Raw genomic sequence first — 24,012 nt, forward strand, 5'->3', positions numbered from 1 at the left:
AGATATCACCCGTTAAAACAATGGCTGAACAATGGCTGTACAATGACTCTTTGCCATCATCTCTGGTGTCTGGGACAGTCACTTGTGATTTTACAGACACAAAACCTGTGATAACACAAGCAAGAACGACATGTGAAGACGCATGGATTCTTTACAACATCGTTTTCATTCAAGAATTTTTCAGAAATTTCAGTGTGACATTCTATTATTCAATATTGCCCAAACAGGACTTGAGGTATGCATGTAGTGTTGATGTGTTTACAATTTGTTCACACAGTTTTACATCACTGAACCTGATTTCATGACAGGACTGAAATGGGTTTAACCAGTCTATAATTTGTGATGATATGTACCAATGTCCTCCAATCAAAACAAAAATGTTTCAACTGAAAAACCTGACAAACCCAAACAATATCAACAATTCATTTTCAAATGATGGAAAAAATTCCTTGTCATGTGCCACCGATATAATCTTCATAATATACTCTTAATTAAAAAACTTTCAAACTGGATACAAAATATGAGCGTTAACAAACTTTTCAAAGACAGACATCTGATGAATGCACCACCATTTCTCCTTATCACCACCCCAAAACACAACGCATGGGATGTACGTGCACTACGCAGTAGCCCCAGACATGAGCATTGGGTGTCACTCTTGATTTTGACGGTTTTCAAGAAGGTCAATAAATCACTGTAGATCATAAATTTTGACAATCATCTTGCATCACACAGTTGATAGCGTTTGTTTCTAGCTGGTTTTTTTGTTTGAAAATGAAAACTGCACACATGCAAATTTCACGTCATACACCAATCATCTTTCAAGAGCGATTACTGTACAAACAACTATGGTCATAAGGAAGTACAAGTGGTGAGGCACTCTAAAAAAATCATTATTATCACATCAACATTGATTAACTCTGATATATCTCCCAATTTTTTCAATTGTAAATTAAAAATGAAGTTCCACTACTTATATTTAGAGTATACAATACACATGAAATACATCACAATGCACAGATAATATATATCATTACAGCTCTGGGCCCCATTTCACAAAGCTCTCGTAGCGCTACGACCACCACAAGTCAGTGTTACAGTATATGAGGTAGGAATGCTACAAGGAAAGTTACGAGATCTTAGGTTTACAAGAGCTTTGTGAAACGGGGCGCTAGTCTAGGTATGTACTTTGCCAACATTGACAACTACTGGAGAATTGAATTCCAAGACTGTAGCAGCACATCAATGGAAGCCCAGAGCCCTAGATAAGATTTAGCTCATGTGGGTACTGTACCCACTGTATTTTTTTGGAGTGGGTATTATGAATGTTGAGTGGGTATTTCATTTTCCGTTACCCACTGCTTTCAAATATGTGCGTATTTCAGTCATTTTACTCACCTAAATATTATGTCATTAAGTAAGCTTACTAAGCAGGTATGTTCTGCCTCATGTCATACCTAATCAAAACCAACTTAAATATAATGGAAATGATATCATAAAAAATCACTCATCCTATACTGACAGTACAACACTTGTCCTATACTAACAGTACAACTTGATAGCAATCAATGTCTTTTTCATTACGCAAGCGACTTTTATAAATATATTCCGTACGCATTTGTTTTAAACTTTTTGCATATCTAACATTTTAAATGCATGATTGGTACACAACAATTATTTTTCAATGCGTAATTGGAAATGTTCTATGCATATTGTACCCAGATACGCAGCTTCTCTGGGCCTCTGGAAGCCACTCACCAGTTCCCCGTACTGCTTAACTCCACTGCTGAAAATGACATCAACATATGCATGTTTACAACAGTCCCATGGCACTCACCAAACAGCTACCAGTAATCCAAGGAATCAAAAACACATTAATCACAAAAATTAACTTCTCCCCCAAAAAATGTGAGAGAGATTTCGGCCAGATACTGACCACTCAGCTCGGTGTCCCTGTATACAAGCTAGTTGCTCCCTACACTGTAGCTAAATGCTGACTAGAATGTCCACTATCACATAACAACATCAAGGATAGACCACCTGTCCACCAGTTTGACCACAACGACCAATTAGCCAGCCTGACTGAGAATCTAATCTCACAAGCGACACCCCCCTCCTCAAAGGTTTAAGTCCTAAGCAACGTTTTATAGTCAACAGCAACCTTAAAAGCCTATTTGCAGAAACCACTGTGCATACCTGTGAAATACCTGAGTTACCTGTACTATAGGTAGACAGTCAGGTGTATCGTGTATTCAGATAGGTGTATCAGGTGGGAGGCTAATGCCTGCATGGTCATGCAGCCACTCGGGGCCAGCTATGGGACAGACTTACACACCTCAAATACTCCCTCCTGGATAAAGTCCATTTAAGATGGGGCACAATTTAGATTTATTGCCTTGTGAAATGCAAAAAGAGCTTTAATCATTAAAGTGTTTATTGTAGTTTGTATGTATTGTACTACTATAACCAAGTTTCTATTGTGATAAGAACACAAATACATTCAAAGTGTAGCACGTCACTGGATGATATTCTTCAGTCCAACACTGACATCCTCATCTGTGATAGGTTTCTGTGCATTTGGACTGATGCAACATAATTAAATACTTGGAAAATAAAGGGTGGTGGGTTAGCCTAGTGGTTTAGGTGGATCGTCATGCCGAGGACCCGGGTTCGATTTCCTACAATGGCACAATGTGTGAAGCCTATTTCTGGTGTCCCCCACCGTGATATTGCTGGAATATTGCTAAAAGCGGCATAAAACTAAACCACTCACTCACTCACACAAGTGAAGTGGTTTCACCTTGGGTCCCCATGTTCAAGACGTGGGCTCCGATCCACAAAGCAATTGTGACGTTGTGACCTGTTGTAACTCTATAGTCTATCATAGACTTATGAATGTTGTAGCCCTACAAACACTTTATGGATCAAGACCTGGACCCCTAAAGACATTCCAAAAACAGAAAGGCAGAACGACATGTGAATATGTGTGGATTCTTTTCACACATTCTTTTCATTCAACAATATTTCAGAAAATTCAAAGTGACATTCTGTTAGTCAGTGTTGCCCAAACAGGACTTGAGGTATGCATGTAGTGTTGTGTTCACAGTTTTCCATCACTGCAGGACACACTGCAAAGGGATGGCTGACTGACTGACTGAGTTTGGTTTTACGCCGCTTTTAGCAATATTCCAGCAATATTACGGCGGGGGACACCAGAAATGGGCTTCACTCATTGTACCCAAGTGGGGATTCGAACCCCGGGTCTTCGGCGTGACAAGCCAACGCTTTAACCACTAGACTACCCCACCTCCCCGCAAAGGGATGGTATACTGTGGGCAAGTTTTTAATCATAAAAGTGACATTTCTCACAAATGCCTATTTAATCTCTATTTAATCTTTACAAACCCTCACTTCTGAAACTGAAACATTACATCACACTCCATATTTTCTTGCATACATCACAGAATTATTTACAGAAAACAGCGGCACAGAAAAGAATGCGCTGAAACTATTATCAAAAAGTTTGTTGACATCTGAACTTTGTTCACTACTATTGAATCTCTGAAAACAAAACTTCACCTGTTGTGAGAGGTTTTATGTCAATTTTCTAAGCACCAAGGGCCCAAATTATTATTACAGCAAACATGGTATTCATTAGGTGAACATTTAGCCCTAGAAAATAGTTAACTCACTTCTATATCTACTGAATATATAATACAATCCAAATGGATCACAGAACAATGTTAATTTCAGCTGGAACTCAGGCAATTCATCATCGGTCCTTCTTGCAAAGGACCTTAGAGTCCCTTAGCTCTTCGGCCCTATCTGTAACAGGGAAAGCAAGAAATAAAAAATATCAATTATAAAAAAATTACTCTAAACTTGAGCTGGTTTCTTTTCAAAACTCATCCTTCATGTGTGGGTAACAGGACATGTACTTGTCATTGTTTCATCTACATGATCTACCGGTGTATAACTGTGTCTTGTAACCTCTTATGTCCAAGTCTGTAGTTATCTGACTGTGCTTGTCTTGTCCATGCTAGCATATTCTCCCCTACTTAACCCCAGCAACATGAATCAGGAAATATAGCAATAGGCACAAAGTGGGCACAACAGAATCATAAACTTAGTCCTTAATTCATTTTGTCATTCAAATATTGATTTTTTCTGTTATCTTATTACACAAGGTATTTGGGGATAAAGGTCTGTGAAACAAGGACGGTTTCACAGGGGTGGAAATAACTTTAAAATTGCTAGTGTACTTTGGAACAGTGGCACATGTAAAATCACTTGCCCTGATAATTTTTCCACTATACCGGCCGTTTTCTTGTTTATTTTTGAAAATAAACAACATAAATAACATTGGAAAGTCAACTGGACACTGGTACAGTGTGATATACAAATTTGCTTGCCCGACTGAGAAAAACACTGGACTCGGGTCGGGCAATGGGTTATTTCCACCCCTGTTTCACATTATGCATATATATGTTCATAAAAACTGATATATTTCATGGTTAGACTGACAGCTCAATTGTCTGCTTCTGATTACAAGTACATAGACACCACCAGTTTGTACACTGTTACGGCTTATAATTTGCCGTGACAAAAGGTTTAAAAGTCCCCTTTGAACCAGCAAAACAGAACACAGACAAGTCTAAAATATTCAATATTATATTGAACAAACAATGAGCATACTACAATGAATGACAATACAGATATGAAAAGATACTGTACATGTAGGTATTTTCATGTGGTGATCAAACAGATGAGTTATTCAGCTTTGTACCAGCTTAGGCAGATTCACAATCATTTGGAAGTAAGTGATCAGGGTAAGACTTAGTCTGTCTCACAGTCCCTGAACCACAGTATTTTCCCAACTGAAATCCCCCTCCCGTATTGCTTAAGATCTAAATAAAGCAAGTCTAGATTTCCTCAGGTTCAGAATCTCCCATCTCACTGGGGTTTCTCTTCAATTTCAATGGGTTTATCTGTTGCTATCAAAATTATATATATTCAGAGACTTAGCATTAGTCTAGGTAAGACTCTGTCTATGACTGACTGACTGACTGACTGAGTTTGGCTTTACGCCGCTTTTAGCAAAATTCCAGCAACATCACGGCGGGGGACACCAGAAATGGGCTTCACACGTTGTACCCATGTGGGGATTCGAACCTGGGTTTTCGGCGTGACGAGCCAACGCTTTAACCACTAGACTACCCCACCGCCCTTCTGTCTATGAAGCCTTATCTCCATTCAATGAACCAACACTGTGACAGTCGTTTCAGAGAATGAGGCAATTAATGCAGCTGGCAACAGCCAAGCCATAACACACAAGAAAACAAATAATGGTGGCTGAGCCATTACTGTCTGAAAGCATGAGTATTGGGTGTGAATCCTGCCTGCATTGTTCAAAAGGATTTTCAGAGAATTTTTTTTTTTATAATCATGAAGAGGGCAGGGATTGTAATGTAATTAATGTAACATGTTTTGCACCAGAACCACCATAAGGTTTCTTTCAGAAAACAAATAATTAAATTTCATGAAGAGGCAGGGGCGACTATGTAATAATTGCCTGTGGTGCCTTGTCAAGCTGGTATAGTGTAAGGGAGATAACTCTTGTGCAACAACTGGATGCCCATGCTTAACATTTGCAGATCTTGAGGGGGTGCTCACACACCTTATATGTAGCACACTAAACACTTCTACATGTGGATATTAATACCTGTTTGCGTCTACTACTGCAAATCAAGAGTGATCGACCCAATCACTGTTGTTCATACCTACCACAAGCATATTCTCTTTATTTAAGCCTTGAAATGAGCATTGTTTGATAACCTATAAATATATAGCATAGTCGTATTTTGACATGTTTTAAATCATATTTGTTGAAGCATGTCGACAATATTCCAACATTATGTTGGAATGGGCTGAAAGAAATTTCAATGATGGTTGATCAAGCTGTGCTATACGTCACAATATACCCAGCAATAGCAATCTGTTGAACCAAAGTGGAATGTTAATAATCATTAATATTTTAGACATATATCGATATTATATATTTTGTAAAGAAGCAGTTTCAACCGTTATATGTTGTACCTGAAAATTAAGTAAGAGATAGTGGTGAGCTATAGCAGATTTTGACTGAATGATCTGGACAGTACTTTAAAAAAAAATAGAAGGGAGCATCATGATACCCTGCCGAGGCCCAGCTATTTACTTTGAGTCCTGTATTTGAGGGTCCCTGGGATTCATACACTTAATTTTCAGGGGTTCTGGACTACAAAATGGGGGTCCCAGACATTTAAATATTACTATCAATACTATGTTGTAACATTGTTGTAATTCAGTTACTGTTATTGCATTGTGTAGCATGATCTTGATGATTAAATAGCAAATGATACCATAACCCGGCTATTAGCAGACTCAGTGATAACTTATTGTTACTTAATCAGACGCGCTAATAAATTTCATTGCTTCCGTTGTAAATTGTTATGTATATAGGATGCAGGAATTTGCGTCCGGTAAATCCCTGCAAGGCCTAGTTTAAATTCGGATTACCGTATATGACCGTTGATAAACCAAATTTTAAGGACCCCAAATCTCCAAAATGGTATCAGTTTATCTACAGGTTACACTTTCGTCAAACATTTTTTTCTGGTGGTAAGAAAATGACATTGTATCGTTTCGCATGAATAGTTCATAACAAGAGAACACGACTTTGCCAATGAAGACGTCAAATTTGCCATTAAACATCACCAGACAAGATTATTACCTTTTTAGTTCTAATTTGTTTTTGCTTGGCATTGTATTATGTGCAGGAATTAAGAGTACCATGTGTATTTGTGGATAGAGAATCCATTTTTGCATGTTTTGAGTATATTTCACTTGTCCTAATCATCCTAATGACTCTAAATAATATCAGCTATACTAAAAACAATGAAAATGTTGACGTTAGAAAACATAATGAAGGCATTTTTGACAAATATTGAACAACGTTAATGCCATACCCAGAATTTCTATGTACTTATGGACAAATGAAACAATACTGCATCTATATACAATAATTAATATTTCACATAGCATGACTTGGTTTTTTTTCTGTAACCATGGAAACTAGTTATACAGGGCTGCAGGGCAACTGGTGATTTTTTCAAAGGAATTTAAAAACTATGCAGAAAATCCATTAGGTTTTGGTAAGCTGATGACTGGCACACTCATATTCGAGCTATATGACAGTGGCTTGTAAATACTCCTACAGTCTGGACCTGACAATCCGTTAAGTTAATTAGTGAGTAAGTTTATTTTACACCACACTCAGCAATATTGCAGGTATATGGCGGCGGTCTGAAAATAATTGAGTCTGGACCAGACAATCCAATGATCAATAGCATCAGCATCGATCTGTGCGCAATTGGGATATGGAAGACATGTGTCAACCAAGTCAGTCAGCCTGACCACCCGATCCCTCCCATTAGTCGCCTCTTACAACAAGCATGGGTTACTGAAGATCAATTCTAACCTGGATCTTCATGGTTACCAGATACCATTAAGACACCATTTACGATTAACACTGGTTACTGATTATAACCATGGAACAAATGGCCCCATATAACAGATTAATATATAAAGCCTTCTTACATTTCAATCCTGTATATGCAAATATCAACAACAGCATAATGCAGCACTTAAACTATTTCGACAAACATGATAAACAAAACAATTTCAAACCTGCATCATTGTTCTGCTTAAAACAAAATCTGAACTGGCTAAAAACGTCTAACAGCACAACATGCACTTCAAGAAAATGAAAACACAGCAACAATTCTTCAACAAGCACTGGAAAGACATTCTAAATTCATCAAGATGACTCACAAAATGACCTTGGAAAATATCCCATGCAACATCTTACACAGCATCATCTGGAACTCGTCATCAAAGGACCACAAAAGACAAGTCTACACTAAAACATTCTGGATCAAACACAAAATTCATATGCATATTCATGAAAACATTCAGCTACTATTCTGCCTATCAATGCACAAAGCTTTGAAAAAATGTTACATCCAAACATATGTCATAATACATTTGCATATAAATAACATGCTAACTTTGCTATTAGCTTCAGAAGAAACTTACTGTCAACATCCCGCCATATTCCTGAATAATGTCAAACCTTGCCTTGACATGCTCAAAGGACATTTCAACCCAGAAGTCATCCAGCAAGATGAGACAGTTCATTTTGCTATAAACCTTTCATCTCCCAGGCCAAGAATCTTTGGTGAGGGAGAATGGGGGAGCAGCTGTACTACATGAGGGGGAGGGGCTGCAGTGTAGCTGGGAGGGACCGGCTGGGCGATGAGGGGTTCTGGACCAGCCTGAGTAACAGGGACGGGTCTGGTTTGAAGAGCCTAACAGTAGTTTACATCAGATAACGAGAGTGAACTTTACAGCTTGCTAGAAATAGTTGAAACAAACGAGGTCTGACAGGGGAATCCCACTTGAAACAGGAACACTTAAACATATAAAATATCCTGGGAAACAAGCTCCAATTACCTGTAAAGAAAGGCACAGCGTGCCAGATTGTTAAATATACATTTTCCTTTTATTTTTCTGAAATCTCAATAATGGTCCTTACCCATAAAGATTCAAAGGAATGTCAGGAAAGAGCCTGTCAAAATGGATGACCAAACAAATGAGATGGTAAAACATCAACTTTGTACTCCGGATTACCAATGCATTTCAAAATCATATCAACTTGGAAAGCAATTATTTGTTTCGTATCAAACTGAAGTCAGTTTATCCATAATATCTGGATTCCGCAAGTACATTTGTGTAGTAGATAGAAGAAGTGTTGCAAAAATTGACAGGTCCCATAGCAAATTGGCTAAATATTAAACTATCAAACCTGAGAGAAAAGTTGAACGTTTTTGTCACAAATGTTTACCATTTTAATTTGATTTTATTCATTCATTTGATGCAAACATGAACATGATTACTGACTCTGAAGAGGTTTAGATCATACTATTTTCACTGACAATTACTACTCTGAATTAAAAGAAAGGCATACTGCTTACTGTTGTACTGAGAACACTTCCAATGCTAATCACGCTGAAAGTCTGGGCAGAAATGTACTGTGCTTGTCTCATCTTCAATACAAGATACAAGATACCGAATATTGTATTGTGCAAATGTTCTATGGAGAAACAGTGACAACATTCTATAAACTACATAAACCTAGTGGTGGTCCGATTAATTGAAATAATCGAAGATTGGTCGCAGTGACTAAACGACCAAGCAATCAATCATGTTTTCTCACTTGTTTTCATCAACAATATTTTTCACAAGGTTGGTTTTATCTATTACATTTCATAAGCACTACAAGCTTGTTCCAAGTCGTGATTGAATTCATCTTAAAGACACCAAGAAATTTATGTTCCTAACATACTAGTCATACCTTAAAGATGTGAAATTTTGACAAAAACACCCCAAAAATAACTACATGTATTTTTCCTTATTTTTTTTTGTGCATTAACAAATTTTATAAATGACACTAACCAATTATTTTCGATGATTGATCGGTGGTAATGAACCAGAGATTGATTTTAACCAATTCCCAACACTACATAAACCAGATATATAATAAGTCAGAGTAACAATACATACACTATTATAAATGTGTATAATGGCCTAGGACAATCTAGAGATCTTCTACATTTGTTTAAAGTTGTACAGATGGTAGCAGATTATTTCTATACTATTTGGTTCATTATTTGTAAGGTGGATGTTAAATTTTTCTGTGGTAGTAAGGCTTTGAAAGTTATTAATTTGAGAGGAAAGGGAGTTAAATAAGGAGTGTCTTACATCTGAATATTTACTACAATAGTGTTTTTCATCAAGGACTCAGCATTTATCACAAAGATGGTCCTCAAAGGTGTAGGTGGTCTTGTTCTTCTACCCAGTTCAATTTTCAGCCTGTGATCTCTCAGACTTAGTTTTGTGAAGTGGATACAGTGTTTGTTTGTCTTGCAGTGTTCTAGGTATGGTTCAAGTTTAATTTCTCATTTAAATGTTCTGTATGTTCTAAGTTTGTGCCTTGTATTTGGTTTATCTTGAAGAGAAGAGTGGAACATGTCTTTAAATTTCGATTGGAGATATCAAAGTACAGAGAAAGAAATTATATTGTTAGAAATTCACATCTTTGCCATTGACAACCTATTGGACAATAGTGATGCATCTTAATTGTGAATGGATCAGCAACCCTTTCTCATCATAATGCTGGATACAAAGGGTAGTTATCAAGGGAACAGACTTCTAAACTATGTCTCCTGTACTACATTTATCACTATTTAGTGTGAGGTGAGGTGAAATTGGGTTTATCGTCGTGCTTGAGAATATTTCGCTCATATGGCGACGTGCATGCGTGTGTATGGGTATGTGCGGCTGCTTGTACTAGCCCAGACTTAAGCTGGTTTTATAGTGCTAGCCCACTGAGATACCAGGCCGCAGTGAAGCATGAATACCCCTCTCAGACACATTATACTGACTCCGAGCCCACCAGTCCTTATTGTACCCATTAATGCCGAGCGCCAGACAGGGACCAACAAGTACCAAATTTTAACGTCTTTTGGTATGACGCGGTCAGGTATCGAACCCGGGACCTTCCACTCTCCGGGCGGACGCTCTAACCACTACACCATGGAGGCGGTCTTACTGTGAAAGATGTGTTAAGCCAACCAAAAGGGCACTTTAAGTACATGCATCAACAATAAATTTGTTAGAATAGAATAGAAAAGGCTCATGAAGATCTGGGTTAGAATTGGTATTCAGCAACTTTCATCATGAGAGGCAACAAACAGAACGGGTGGTCAGACTCCCTGACTTGGTTGAGGCATGACATTGTATTCCAATTACATAGGCCATCCTCATGATGTCACTGGATTGTCTGGTCCAGCCTCAGTTATTTACTGACAGACATTATATAGTTATAATGTTGTTGACTGTAGCTTTAAATGAGAAACAAACAAACAAAACTGTACCCTGTTAATTATGTAAGATTCTATGAGATCAGAAAGACATGTGTGACACGTATGTTCCTGCTCCACATAAGTGAGTTGTTTTCACGCCGGTTTTAGCAATATTCCAGCAATATCATGGCAGGGGACAACAGAAATTGGCTTCACACATTGTACCCATGTGGGGCATCGAACCCGGGTCTTCAGCGTGACAAACGAACGCTTTAACCACTGGCTACCCAACCTCCCCTTGCACCATATAAGGGCAGTACATCTTGATTAATAGCATGCATCAATGAATGCGAGTATGTTGCAGTCTAAAATAATAATCATGATAATGTATTTAAAGTGCATAATTATAGCTTTTCAAACACACATTCTCAATACAACATTGATCTTAATCATTTAAATTGTTACTATACCAGAATATCTGAAAACCAACATTATAGCTTTAAAAAAACCCATTCTGAATACAACACTGATCTTGAGCCTTTAAAATATGAACTACATATCCTGTGTATGTGAAAACTGTAACAATCAAAACAGACCCATATGGTTGCAGACACAATGTGCAGGCAGACCGAATTACTCAAGGATGTAAACCGATTCCTTCAACAACAAAAACCTAACTCCAAATGCTGCAGCTAAACATCTTGGCATGGGTTAGCTCTATCATGTCTAAAGTAGATCGGGTTGCACGAGCTTAATTACAAAGCATTACATGCAGCGAGTTAAAACATTGGGCCACCAAAACAGTGCTTCAGGCCATGCATTTATCATAGTAACGTTTTATCAATATTGCACCAAAATGTCTGTTCCCAATTAATATAACATTAACTCAGTTTCTTCAGTTATCTCACATAGGCCGCAAACATGGCAGTTCAAGCTCATCCTGTGCCATGATAGTTTAAAATAATGATTCTTATTAATTGTGTTTTATTATAATGAGTGTTATCAATTGTGTTTTATTATAATGAGTCTTATTAATTGCTTTATTATAATGAGTGTTATTAATTGTTTTATTATAATGAGTCTTATTAATTGTGTTTTATTATAATGAGTGTTATTAATTGCATTTTATTATGAGTGTTATTAATTGTTTTATGATAATGAGTTTTATTAATTGTGTTTTATTATAATGAGTGTTATTAATTGTGTTTTATTATAATGAGTGTTATTAATTGTGTTTTATAATAATGAGTGTTATTGTGTTTTATTATAATGAGTGTTATCAATTGTGTTTTATTATAATGAGTGTTATCAATTGTGTTTTATAATAATGGGTCTTATTAATTGTTTTATTATAATGAGTCTTATTAATTGTGTTTTATTATAATGAGTCTTATTAATTGTGTTTTATTATAATGAGTGTTATCAATTGTGTTTTATTATAATGAGTCTTATCAATTGTGTTTTATTATAATGAGTGTTATTAATTGTGTTTTATTATAATGAGTCTTATTAATTGTGCTTATTATAATGAGTCTTATTAATTGTGTTTTATTATAATGAGTCTTATTAATTGTGTTTTATTATAATGAGTCTTATTAATTGTGTTTGTTGGTAGTTTAACATTGTACTCAGCACCATTCCAGCTATGTAACAGTTATTGATACAATGGAGCTCTCACCAAACAAACCGATGATTGACATCAGAGTGCCATTGCACAAAACAACTTAGCACTAAGACTACCTTTATGGGAGTTACAGTCACCTTAGCGCTAAGATCGCTTTGTACAATGACACATTGGAACCCACAATAGTAGTGGAACATTGCTAAACACTGCTGGGTCATGATGACTGACTGACTGAGTTTAGTTTTACGCCGCTTTTAGCAATATTCCAGCAATATCACGGCCGTGGGACACCGGAAATAGGCTTCACACATTGTGCCCATGTGGGGAATCGAACCCAGGACTTCGGCGTGATGAGCCAACGCTTTAACCACTAGGCTACCCCACCGCCTGGGTCATGATGACATGCACCAACCAATGTCAATGTTTGACAACCTGATCCCAGATCTTCACATTGAACCATAATGGTGGTTTACTTGAGTGAGTGAGTGAGTGTTTACTTTAACATCACATCGGCAATATTTCAGCCATATTGTGACGATGCTTGACATGAAAGTCTGAATCCTGGATACATAGCTTGAGTTTCATTGATAACCAAATTTGCCTACATGGAAATATGTTAACTTTTTAAAATAAAATGACAAACCCTTAGAATAACAGAGCTTTATCAATAATGGGCAACCAAAATGGAAGCTTATGCTTAACTAGTGCACAGCAACTTTTCAAAACTATAGAACTATAATTATAAAAGATGTTTAAGTTACAAATTACTGCTAAGGTAACAGGAAAACAATTATCTCGCCTTTTAAAACCGATTTCTTTCACAGGCAAATTACATAAAATGAAAACAGTATTTTGCCAAAATATATTTTGTCAATGTATTCATTACAATAACATATTTTTAACAACATTTTTATCATTTGCTCTTGAAACATTGGATTATTTCAGCGTTCGAAATACCTGCCTGCCCAACCCCCCGGGACGAGTTATTTTCAAACACAGACTGCCAGATTCTCAAATTCAACTGCCCGACAGTCGAGTTAAAAGTTAGACATGTATATGAAGATATTCTTTATATTTCAGGATAATAAATCACTATTAATTCACTTGTAAAAATACGTTATGAAGTTCTATTGGATGATAAACTACGTCGCTTGTCAAACCAAAATTATTTGCGGGTAGGTAAGTTTGGGTCAGGCCTGGCCTGTGGTCTGGCTGAGATTTTTGGGAGTTTCATACCCTGATTATTTGTAATAACTTCACTTGGACCACTCATTCTGACTCTGAGACTGACTTACTTCACCAGTTGATCAATGAGAATGGTAAGAGTTAATTATGAACATAAACTATAATGAGAGAATTACTTACCATGCATGGATTTAAGTGAGTGAGTTTGGTTTTACCGCTTTCAGCAATATTCCAGCAATATCACGGCGGCATGGACTTAAGAAACCACATAGACAATATATACCTTGATGCCAATTTGGGGGCATTACAAACCATTTAGTGCTAAGACCCCGTCAGTGACATTATATACATTGATACCGTTACAAGCCCCTGTATATAGTACAATTTAAGACCATGTTCGGGACAATATTGGATATCCATTGATGTCATTTTCCGGTCACAAGTTCATGTGTCCAAGAAATCAGCTGGTTAAAAAAATCATCCGAAATACCAAAACATATCAGCGCAGCAACTGTCACTCACGTCCTGCACCAGGCTGAGCAATATCAGAAACCACGTGTATTTGTTTACATATTCTTGACACCGATGACGTAACCATATAAAAAACGACCACGTTACCAACAGCACGATAACATATCTCACTTGATATACATTTCTCACCTCAATATCGATGGCATGCGTCGTCCACCTTCAAAATATACATGCAATTGTCGCCCGAGGCCTTGTGGATGTCAATTTGCATGTAAATAGCACCCTTTGTCCATGTCAATGTACACAAAACCCTTTGATGTCTGGCGCGTATTGTCACGTGATAGGACACGAGATATTTCGTGAAAAGGCGTGTCTTTGAGTTCCATACCACATGTAAGGCAACATATTGACAGAGGTGATGCAGTTATGAAACAAACTGATATTTTATTGTGTTTACTTTGTTATTTCAGAGACAATACATATATATATATTCTGTGTATTTAAATGCGTGTAGTGAATTCTTTCAAAGGCGATTACTGTCGACTAGCTATCTCTACGCATATTCATATTCCTTGAAGCAGTAAAATGACACACGTTTTACAAACACTCTGTTTACAGCAGTAGATATCACTCAATTGTTTTATATCTCTGATACCTTATTGAGCGTCCATGGTGCTCACAAAGAATATATTAACAGACGCTTCGGCGCTCAATTCATTATATGATTAGTTACCAAGAGACTAGTCTCCCCTGAAACTTAAAATCCGGAACATTCGGATTTCTTCGTCAGTCTCGGAAATGCCAAATGATGTTATGTAACTGAAAACATCGTTACCACCTTTTCTGTTCATCATTCGTAAATATCAAATATACAGAAATAATTCACATATATGTTTAAAAATGGCTAATATAATTTATTATTTTGTTTGATTTGTCATGACGTTTTTTTGGTTTGATTTGTCATGGTAAACAGACCATAAGAAAACTACAAAAACGATAATTATAATATTTGTTGGGTTTGTTTAAAGTCGATTTTATGAAAATACTTTATTCTAAATCTATATCTAATTCTTTTAAAGAAAATCCCCAACAACACTGATAGCAACGACAATTAAGTCTCTACGGATGATCAACTTCTTTATTGTAAATGGCTACGTTTCGGTATAGATACGTATAACGTTTTCAAGCATAAGGATAAGTATATGTATCTACACCGAAACGTCGTCATTGTACAATAAAGAAGTTGATCACCCATAAAGACTTGTCATTCCTATTACTGACAACTTCTAGAATGCCTCTCAAACAAAACATTGATAGCTGTGATAGTTTTAATCGATTCAGCCACATCATTCCATAACTTCACTGTTTTGACACAATAATGCGAAATGTGTCCATTTCCTCAAATTTATGCTCTGGGTTTATTTTTCAAAATACTGGTTAGATGCATGTTTGTATGTATCACGGATCAAGGAAATTAAGTGAAGGTGGGGTCCAGATATATTAACTCGAAATAAAAAACAACCTGGAAGTGTCCGTCATGCGTTGTTTGTTTATTGTTCGACACCTCACTCGCGAGTATTTCAGCTGCATTATTTCAGTGTTGGTACCCATAGTGGTTAAAGTGTTCGCTTGTCACGCAAAAGAACCGGGTTCGATTCCCCACATGAGTACAATGTGTGAAGCCCATTTCTGGTGTCGCCCGCCGTGATATTGCTGGAATATTACTAAAACCAAACTCACTCACTAACTCTGGCCAGCTGTATGACGGCGAATCGATTCTAAGCCTAAACACCCAGCCATCTACATAACGATGATAGACGTACGCGCCTGAGAAACGATGACATGCACCGATACGGCCCCTCAAGTCGCGTCTTACGATAAGCACGTCTTCAAGGACGAATTTCATTTACACGAAGCTGCAAAACGAGGAATTTAACACACAACAGCAAGAATAATCCCCTCCAAAACATCCCTTACAAACATATTTGTACTTAATGTTTTAGTACGAACAGGAAGAAAATAGTAGTAGTAGTAGTAGTAGTAGTAGTAGTAGTAGTGTTGAAAAACAACTCAATTAACATGTTCAGCTACACAATTGATAAACCTAGCGGAAACGCTCGTTAAATGATCAAATGGATATTATATGGCATGTACATGTATGTTTCTTTCAATGACGACATAAAATCATGGTTTCACACATTGCACCCATGTGGGGAATTGAACCCGGGTGTTCGGCGTGATAAGTGACGGCTTTAACCCCATCTCCCCCTGTAAGTGGCACGTGGAAACATTCCGACTGAATCAACTTATAACATTGTCCCAACAAATTACAAAAAATACAGAATCAAGTCGTGAATCGACGCATACTGATTTTGTTGATTAACTAACCCTGCGCCATAAGCAAGACTCCATCTTAATGGTGGCAGTAAATGTTCGAGTTCGGACCTGAGACCAGTGACTGACGTCACGATCAATGCCGCAATCTGTCTCGCCAGCAAAGCTCTTCTTGGGACCTCTGTTATGAAGAAAGGCCAGGGAAGGTTACGAGCGAAGCTGCCTTGCACTTAGCCATTGCCTAGCGAAGTTTGGGACGTGAATAACGTTCTTCTTTACAAAACAGTTATTTGTTCAGTATTAACACAATAGTTATTATTTTTGGGTTTTTCACATTCGTTTAACACATTTCGGAAGTCTGAATGTCAGTAAGAGCAATTCATCTCTTCTTGCAGGCCCAGAGCCCGAGACCTCGACCTCCACTAGCACGGTGACTGTTCGGGAGGGCGAAACAGCAATACTACCATGTACTATCATGTTTAAGGGACGTTACAAGGTAAACCAAAATAACAAAGCAGTGGACAGTAAAGCAATTACATGCCTAACATTATGTGGGTCAGAATCGTCAGTAACGGAGTGATGGGGTATAGAGACCGGCTAGTATAGAGTGGGTTTGGGGGGCTGGGATATTTCTTAGAGACATAACTTTTTCAGTCTCTCCGTGCTTACCTGCAAGAGCGCTTCTGCGGCATGACACAGTCAATCACCCAACCTTTTCGGTCAGTGATTCAAAGCTACCAGTTGTTTCAAAACGCCCATCCCTTCACACCTCTGTAAAAATATACTTGCCAGCACCATTAGTGGGTAATATGTAATATGTATGAACTATGGTATTGTCAGTACTGTAGCTTGAGGGGATTGACGGGAGCAGAGGGTATGCTCATGCTGCATACCAGAATCTCCTCTCTCCCCCCCCCTTTCCTACCACCACACACACAATGCTAATTGTTATGCTCATCTCCCCACCCATACTCTGCACACACGCAGGTCCAAGCACGAACACATAGATGGTTATGGTCTTTAATTATTTTAATTTATTCCCTCCATCTTGATTTCATTTAGACGGTTTGGACAGGTCCACACTCCACTTTATTGACTTTGGAGTACAGGCGACTTATTTACGACCCACGTATTTCCGTGGAGAGACCTTTCATTGACGAATGGAACCTCCACATAAAATCCGTGACCCAAACCGACCAGGGTCAGTACACGTGTCAGATTAACACCAATCCAGTGAGACTGATGCCCGTGGAGCTGGTTGTAACAGGTAACAACAAACGACAAAGCCCTGTCCACAGTCATGACTATTTGACTCACTCATTATGGTGTAACATGTGTGATCAAACTGTAGGAACAAGTTTCCTTATCCTTGCAGTCGGTTGATAGCCTGAATTCTTTGAGGGCACAACAGCGGTGCTACCTTGATGATCTCTTACAACATATATCAAGCCAAGTTGAAACTGAAACTGACATTCTCAAACCGGTAGTGATAAAGGATCTCGGATTAACTAAACTAACTGGGGCATGCTTATTAAGAGACGTTGTTTTTTTTAATTCGGCACTTATTAGAAAGTGAAAAATGAATAAAATGTTTTTGAACTGGAACAGAAATTGAACATGGATACCAAGAAACCTGGTTATACACTCCGGGTGTGTACCATGCCAGCCACTAGATGCATGTCATTGATAACAGCATAGGGATAGGCCAGGTAGGGAGTAAGAACAACATATAGCACTTGAAGCCCGAAATCAGGAGGGATAAAGTATTAGAAGTAAATAACAAGCTGATGGGGTGCTAATATATATAGTCTATAGGTTCATTAGTTCTTCCTACGCTGATGATATGTAGCACCCTTCGTCTCTATGTGCCACTTGTCATCAATTGCATGCTGTTGCTAGTGTTAATCTGATGGTCGTCACAATATAGTGTATATATATACGTCTCATCACTTGGTTGTAGTCACTTTTAGCTTGATAAGATGTAAGATTCGTCGCTCTATGCAATAAACAAGTTGTTATCAACAAAGTCTTATGCTTCATTAGTGTATAAATACACCCTGATATGTTGTAATTTTTAAGTAACGGATTTGGACATGCCTACATCATCGGATTAGCTTGAGAGAGATGATAATAGGGAAGAAGAAGTGAAGAAGAGTGGAGAAGAAGAAGGGACACATCTGTTCTTTCCTTGGTCAGGAGCTGCGTGTATTTTGTGGCTTGGGAGAAATAAAGGACAATCAGTGGCTATTTTTCTCTCCTTGTCATTTCACATGTTTACCTTATCTGACAAAATTACACTTTCAGGTGGCGTAGGTTGATGTCAGTTCAGGAAGTGAAATTATGATGTAATGTCTCTTAGTTTAAAAACAGTGGTTCCAGTGAGGCAGACTGAGAGTCATGCATATAGTCGAAAATATTAGTTCACTGAAGTATTGACTGCAATTTCCATTTACTTGGATAAACTATGAGTTGACTCTAATTATTGATAATCAGTTCCGAGTTCCAAAACAAGAGTCGATTGCACGATTATCATATTATGAGCATGTGTTAATAAGTCACATGTAGTAAAGCGTCAACCGTTTGTAAACGTATCCTGCCCCACCGATGGCACACGTCACATGGAAAGGTATGTCAGTTGTTTACCTTATGAACACATATATTCATAGGGAATTGCATCGGACATCACTTTTCTGACTGATGGGTCTGATTTCGAATATCACGCTCTTGAGGCGAGTTTATTTCTAAATAAAAGAAGGTAAACAAAGGGCGATGGAGTAGCCTAGTGGTTAAGGCGTTGGCTCGTCACTCCGAAGACCAGAGTTCGATTCCCCACATGGGCTCATTGTGCGGAACTGATGCTCTGTAAGGGATAACGAAATGGTGAAACTTGACGTGCTATTGTACAAATACGGTTTCAAATCTAAACCTATGCAATGTATAACCTACGATATGTCGCACCAACATTGCTAGCTTCAGAAATTGATGTGGCCTACGAGATTCACGGTTGCGGGATGTGGAAACGCTCTGGGCATATTGATTCCATCCTACCTTGTTTTCGCTGGTGCTAGAATGGTGCAGTGAATTGCTGTCGTGGTTATACATCGAAAACTGAGGGATTGTCAAATAATGTGATATGCCAAGATTACTGGGACAGGCACTCCTTTCGATATGCAACTAAGGCAACGCCGAAAAGACGCCAATCTGACTCAACTGCCACGCCTGGTCACCTGCAGTCGACACTCAGACAGTCTGGAATATATCCCTGATAGTCAAAAACGATTAATAAAACTGCTTTCCCAGCAGCTTATGACACATTTTATGGTCATATACACGCAAACCATCGGAAAAGTAAAAACTGAAAAAACCCACCTAAATACATGTACATACAAAGTATTTATTTTAGCTTTTCTAAATAGTGGACCTATGGTCTACGTGTCCTCGCTTACTTTCTTTATTTCCCCTACTGAAAGGCCACAGGCCTGTAGTACAATACATTTACAAAACAATATTAACACGCACATGCAATACACATGAAGAAGAGCAAACAATCATGGGTAGCTTACATTGTGTTCTGAGATATATTCTGTTCTAAACAACATGGTAGAGCAAGCAAAAATGGACAAGTTTTGAAGTATTGTATGGTTTTTGTTATATAACAATGCTTAGAATTTATGAAGTTTGGATGGACAAAATAATATTTCTTGATATGGGTCATTTTCAAAATTGGTAGGATTTTCAATTCCTTATTACAGTAAAAACAACCTCTTTAAAAATGATTTAATTTTGATTCAAATAAAATCTCAAACACTTAATTATTGAAAAATACAAACATGCAGACTCAAATGTACCAATTGACCTTTTAATTGATACATAAGTAATTAATAGGAGGGGGGAATGTCCTGACCGTTACCACTTTTTAATCAGAATCAGGATTTTGAAATATAATTCAGAAGAACTTTTAAAGATGACATACACAATCTTAACACCAACTTAATCAAACTTGAGGGTAAAACCTATCATGATGAATCTTTAAAGAGTTATTTTGTATCTTTCATTTGTTTGTTACAACAAATAATTGCATCTTTCTAAAACACTATTATGTACATAGCTTTAAACAGGTGAAATTGTCTAAAATAAACATCTGCTACTAAACCCAGAACATCTTTAGATGACACCAACATAAAGAGGAGTGTTTCATGTATTATCATGAATGAATTAGAGCAGTAAATTAACACCAGTAACGGTTAGGACAATAGTGGTAACGGTTTGGACAGGAATGGTAACGGGCTGGACATAAACCTTAAACAATTTAATTCAACATAGAAATAGGTAACATGACTTCTTAACATGATTTACTTCAACTGCTAACCCTATTTTGGACAGACAGTGAAATGTGTATTAGAAATGGTAACTTGTAACAAATATGGCATGTTTTCTTCCATTGACATTTGTTATATCAATATAAAATTTGTGAATACATTTTTGGCTTCTGAATAAAAACAAATTATAGCTTCTAAAGAATAGAAAAACACAACTGTCTTGATTGAAAAATCACATATTATCCAAAGAAAAGTGCAATTGACGGGTGAAAAATGAATGAACAGTAACGGTTGTGACATTATTGGTAACGGTCAGGACATCAGAGTAACAAACGAATGTTATCCCTTTAAGAACTTGCAAAAGATGACACTGTACACATGGTCATGTTACACAGGTAACTGCATAGATATCATATTGCTGTTGATATTATGGTGCAGTGTTAGTCCCTATGAAATATACTTCGTTCATTCACTTGTATACCGTTAGTAATTTAGTTAACAGTTAGATGGTAACAAATATTTATCAAATAGAAAGGTTTGGCCAACATATTAGCAACTAGCAATATTCTAAGTAAAGGGTAGTCTTACATATCTCATAGTTAAAGTAAAAACAGACTACAAGCCAAAAATCTTTAAAAGTTGGAATAAGTTAAGGTGATTACAAAATTCGTCAATATGAAAGATGTCGAAAATTTCATTCTGTAATAAAAACAAACAAATTTAAGAGATTTATGAAGTATAGAGAGGTTGAACTGTATTAATGCCAGAATTGCCAACTACAATAAAAACTACACAAATATATGCATATGAACATAGGTTCATTATGTTTAGTGAGATAACTTCTGATAAAAAGTTCCAAACTGTTGCCATAAAACCTGGATCGGTTTAAATATGAAAGAGTGGGAATATCCATGAAAAGCTTTTGCATAATTGAATCTTTTTTTTTATGAATTATTTCATATGAACACAGTTTCATTATATTTAGAGAGATGATTTGAAATAGAATCAAAATTCTGATAAAAGGTTCCAAACCGTTACTACATTTTTGTCAAAACCGTTACCAAAACCTTGAAGATTGTTTTAAATATGGAAGAGTGAAAATATCCATGAAAGGCTTTCGGATTATTGGATCTGTTTGATGAATTATTCCATATAAACACAGATTCATTACATTTTGAGTACTAATTTGAAATAAAATGAAAATTCTGATAAAAAAATATGTCCATACCGTTACTATTATTTGTCCAAACCGTTACCAGAAACTGTGTTTCTTATGCTACTACATCAAAACTCCTTTGAACAGTACAATTCCATCAACATTTTAACTCTGAAAGAAATTATACATTCGTAATATTTCTTTAAACATTAATGAATAACTTCATTAGTTTCTCAAAATAGAAATCTTTTTTGTGCTGGCCGTTACTAGGACTGTCCAAGCCATTACTTTGCAGAATGGTAACGGTTTGGACAATTTCTAAATAAATCTGAAATAAAAAGTGAATGATCCCTAAAAGATTTGAAAAGGACACGTCTTCCACTTCTTCCATTTCTTGTACCATTATTACCTATATATGTTACATCCCTAGTTTCTAGATCGCTACCACAAGCCCGTTCATAATATGGAAATTCAAGGTAGAACATAAATCTAGTAAAGTTTTATCAAAATCGTTTAGAGTTTTGTCGGCGGAAAACGTTTTAGATTGAAAAGTCAGTTAAAATGTCCCAATAGGACGTTAGTCGCTTTCTTGGGTTCTCTGGTTATTACCGTCGCTTTGTGTCGAAATATGCTAAGATTGCAAAACCGCTGACGAGTTTATTGCAAAACCGCTGACCAGTTTATTAGTTTGGCACTGCGGCAAAAAGAGGACAAGTAAGACAGATGAGTAGTAAATGTGGGGTAATGAACATCAGACTTCCTTCAGTGAACTTGTGAGCAAGCTCAGCAGCGCTCCAATCCTAGCCTGTGCAGACCTCACCCTTGCTTGCTGTTGTATGATACTTTGTTGTCGCCGACTTCTGGTATCAATTCCAAATTATCAGTCATTAAACAACGTTTATGTATATTAGATGAGGAAAAGTGGTTTTCAGAGCTTTGGGACGACGTAGGCAAGGCTAACGGTAATAAGTTACACACTTACAGGTTGTTTAAAAATGATTGTAGATCAGAACTGTAAGTAAGATATATTATGTCTAGACATAGACATAGTAATCTAAGTAAATTACGCTGTGGTATCTTACCTCTTAATATTGAAATTGGACGTTATAGCAAACCCCCACACCAAAGATTATGCCCCTTTTGTGATTCTGTAGCGTCTGAAGCCCATTTTCTTTTAAATTGTGCTTTTTACCATGATCTTAAGGTAACTTTATAGATGAATTTAGCTTTAGCCCAGATGATAGTGATCATTTGATATTTATTATGGTAATGAATACTACTGAAATCAAGGTTCTTCAACTTTTAGCTGATACAATTAACGATATGTTCCGTAGAAGGCAGTTACATTCTTAATATATTTTACCTATGCACTATTTTATGTATGACATTAACACAACCGTCCAGACTGTATATTGTACATTTTTTAGTTAACTTGTTTTAGTAGTGTCTCATAAGCCAATGTTATGGCTGGGTGATATGTTTTATCCAGACATGAAATGTTGTTTTACCTGTAACATATCATGTGACACTTTAATAAAATATTTCTGTCTGTATTTCTGTCTCAACCTTTCGAGCCCCACATTGATGCATGTGATGAAAGCCTTGGTGAGGTTTTATTCCCAAACCAAGAAGGCGAGGAAAGAGTGATAGCCTATGCAAGCAGAGGACTGTCTCGATCTGAGCGCAAATATCCAGCTCTCAAGTTAGAGGTTTTAGCTCTAAAATGGGCCATAACTAAGAAGTTTCATGACTACTTGTATGGCAACCATGACACTGTTTGGACAGATAATAACCCCTTGACACATGTTCCGACCTCAGTGAAGCTGTGGTCACCGCTGGCTTGCTAACCTTGCTGCCTACGACCTTTCTATAACGTTCATTCAAGGTGCAAGGAAAAGGGATGCTGATGCTCTGTCCAGGTTGAGGTGAGGTGATAGGCATCAAATCCGTATCTGCTAT

At 37.1% G+C, this 24,012-nt stretch overlaps 1 protein-coding gene across 1 annotated transcript in view; it reads left to right on the forward strand.

Moving 5' to 3' along the window:
• The first annotated feature begins 16,967 nt into the window (after positions 1-16,967).
• The window catches only part of LOC124265444 (cell adhesion molecule 2-like), a 50,761-nt gene continuing 43,716 nt past the window's right edge, over positions 16,968-24,012 (forward strand). The window contains exons 1-2 of the mRNA XM_046700236.1: positions 16,968-17,074; positions 17,641-17,845. Coding sequence (XP_046556192.1) covers positions 17,054-17,074; positions 17,641-17,845 — 226 coding nt within the window. The 5' untranslated portion in view covers positions 16,968-17,053. The remainder of the gene's footprint in view (positions 17,075-17,640; positions 17,846-24,012) is intronic.

Source organism: Haliotis rubra, unplaced genomic scaffold (genome assembly GCF_003918875.1).
Source record: "Haliotis rubra isolate DU_JTF1 unplaced genomic scaffold, ASM391887v1 Scf98, whole genome shotgun sequence".
NCBI lineage: Eukaryota > Metazoa > Mollusca > Gastropoda > Lepetellida > Haliotidae > Haliotis > Haliotis rubra.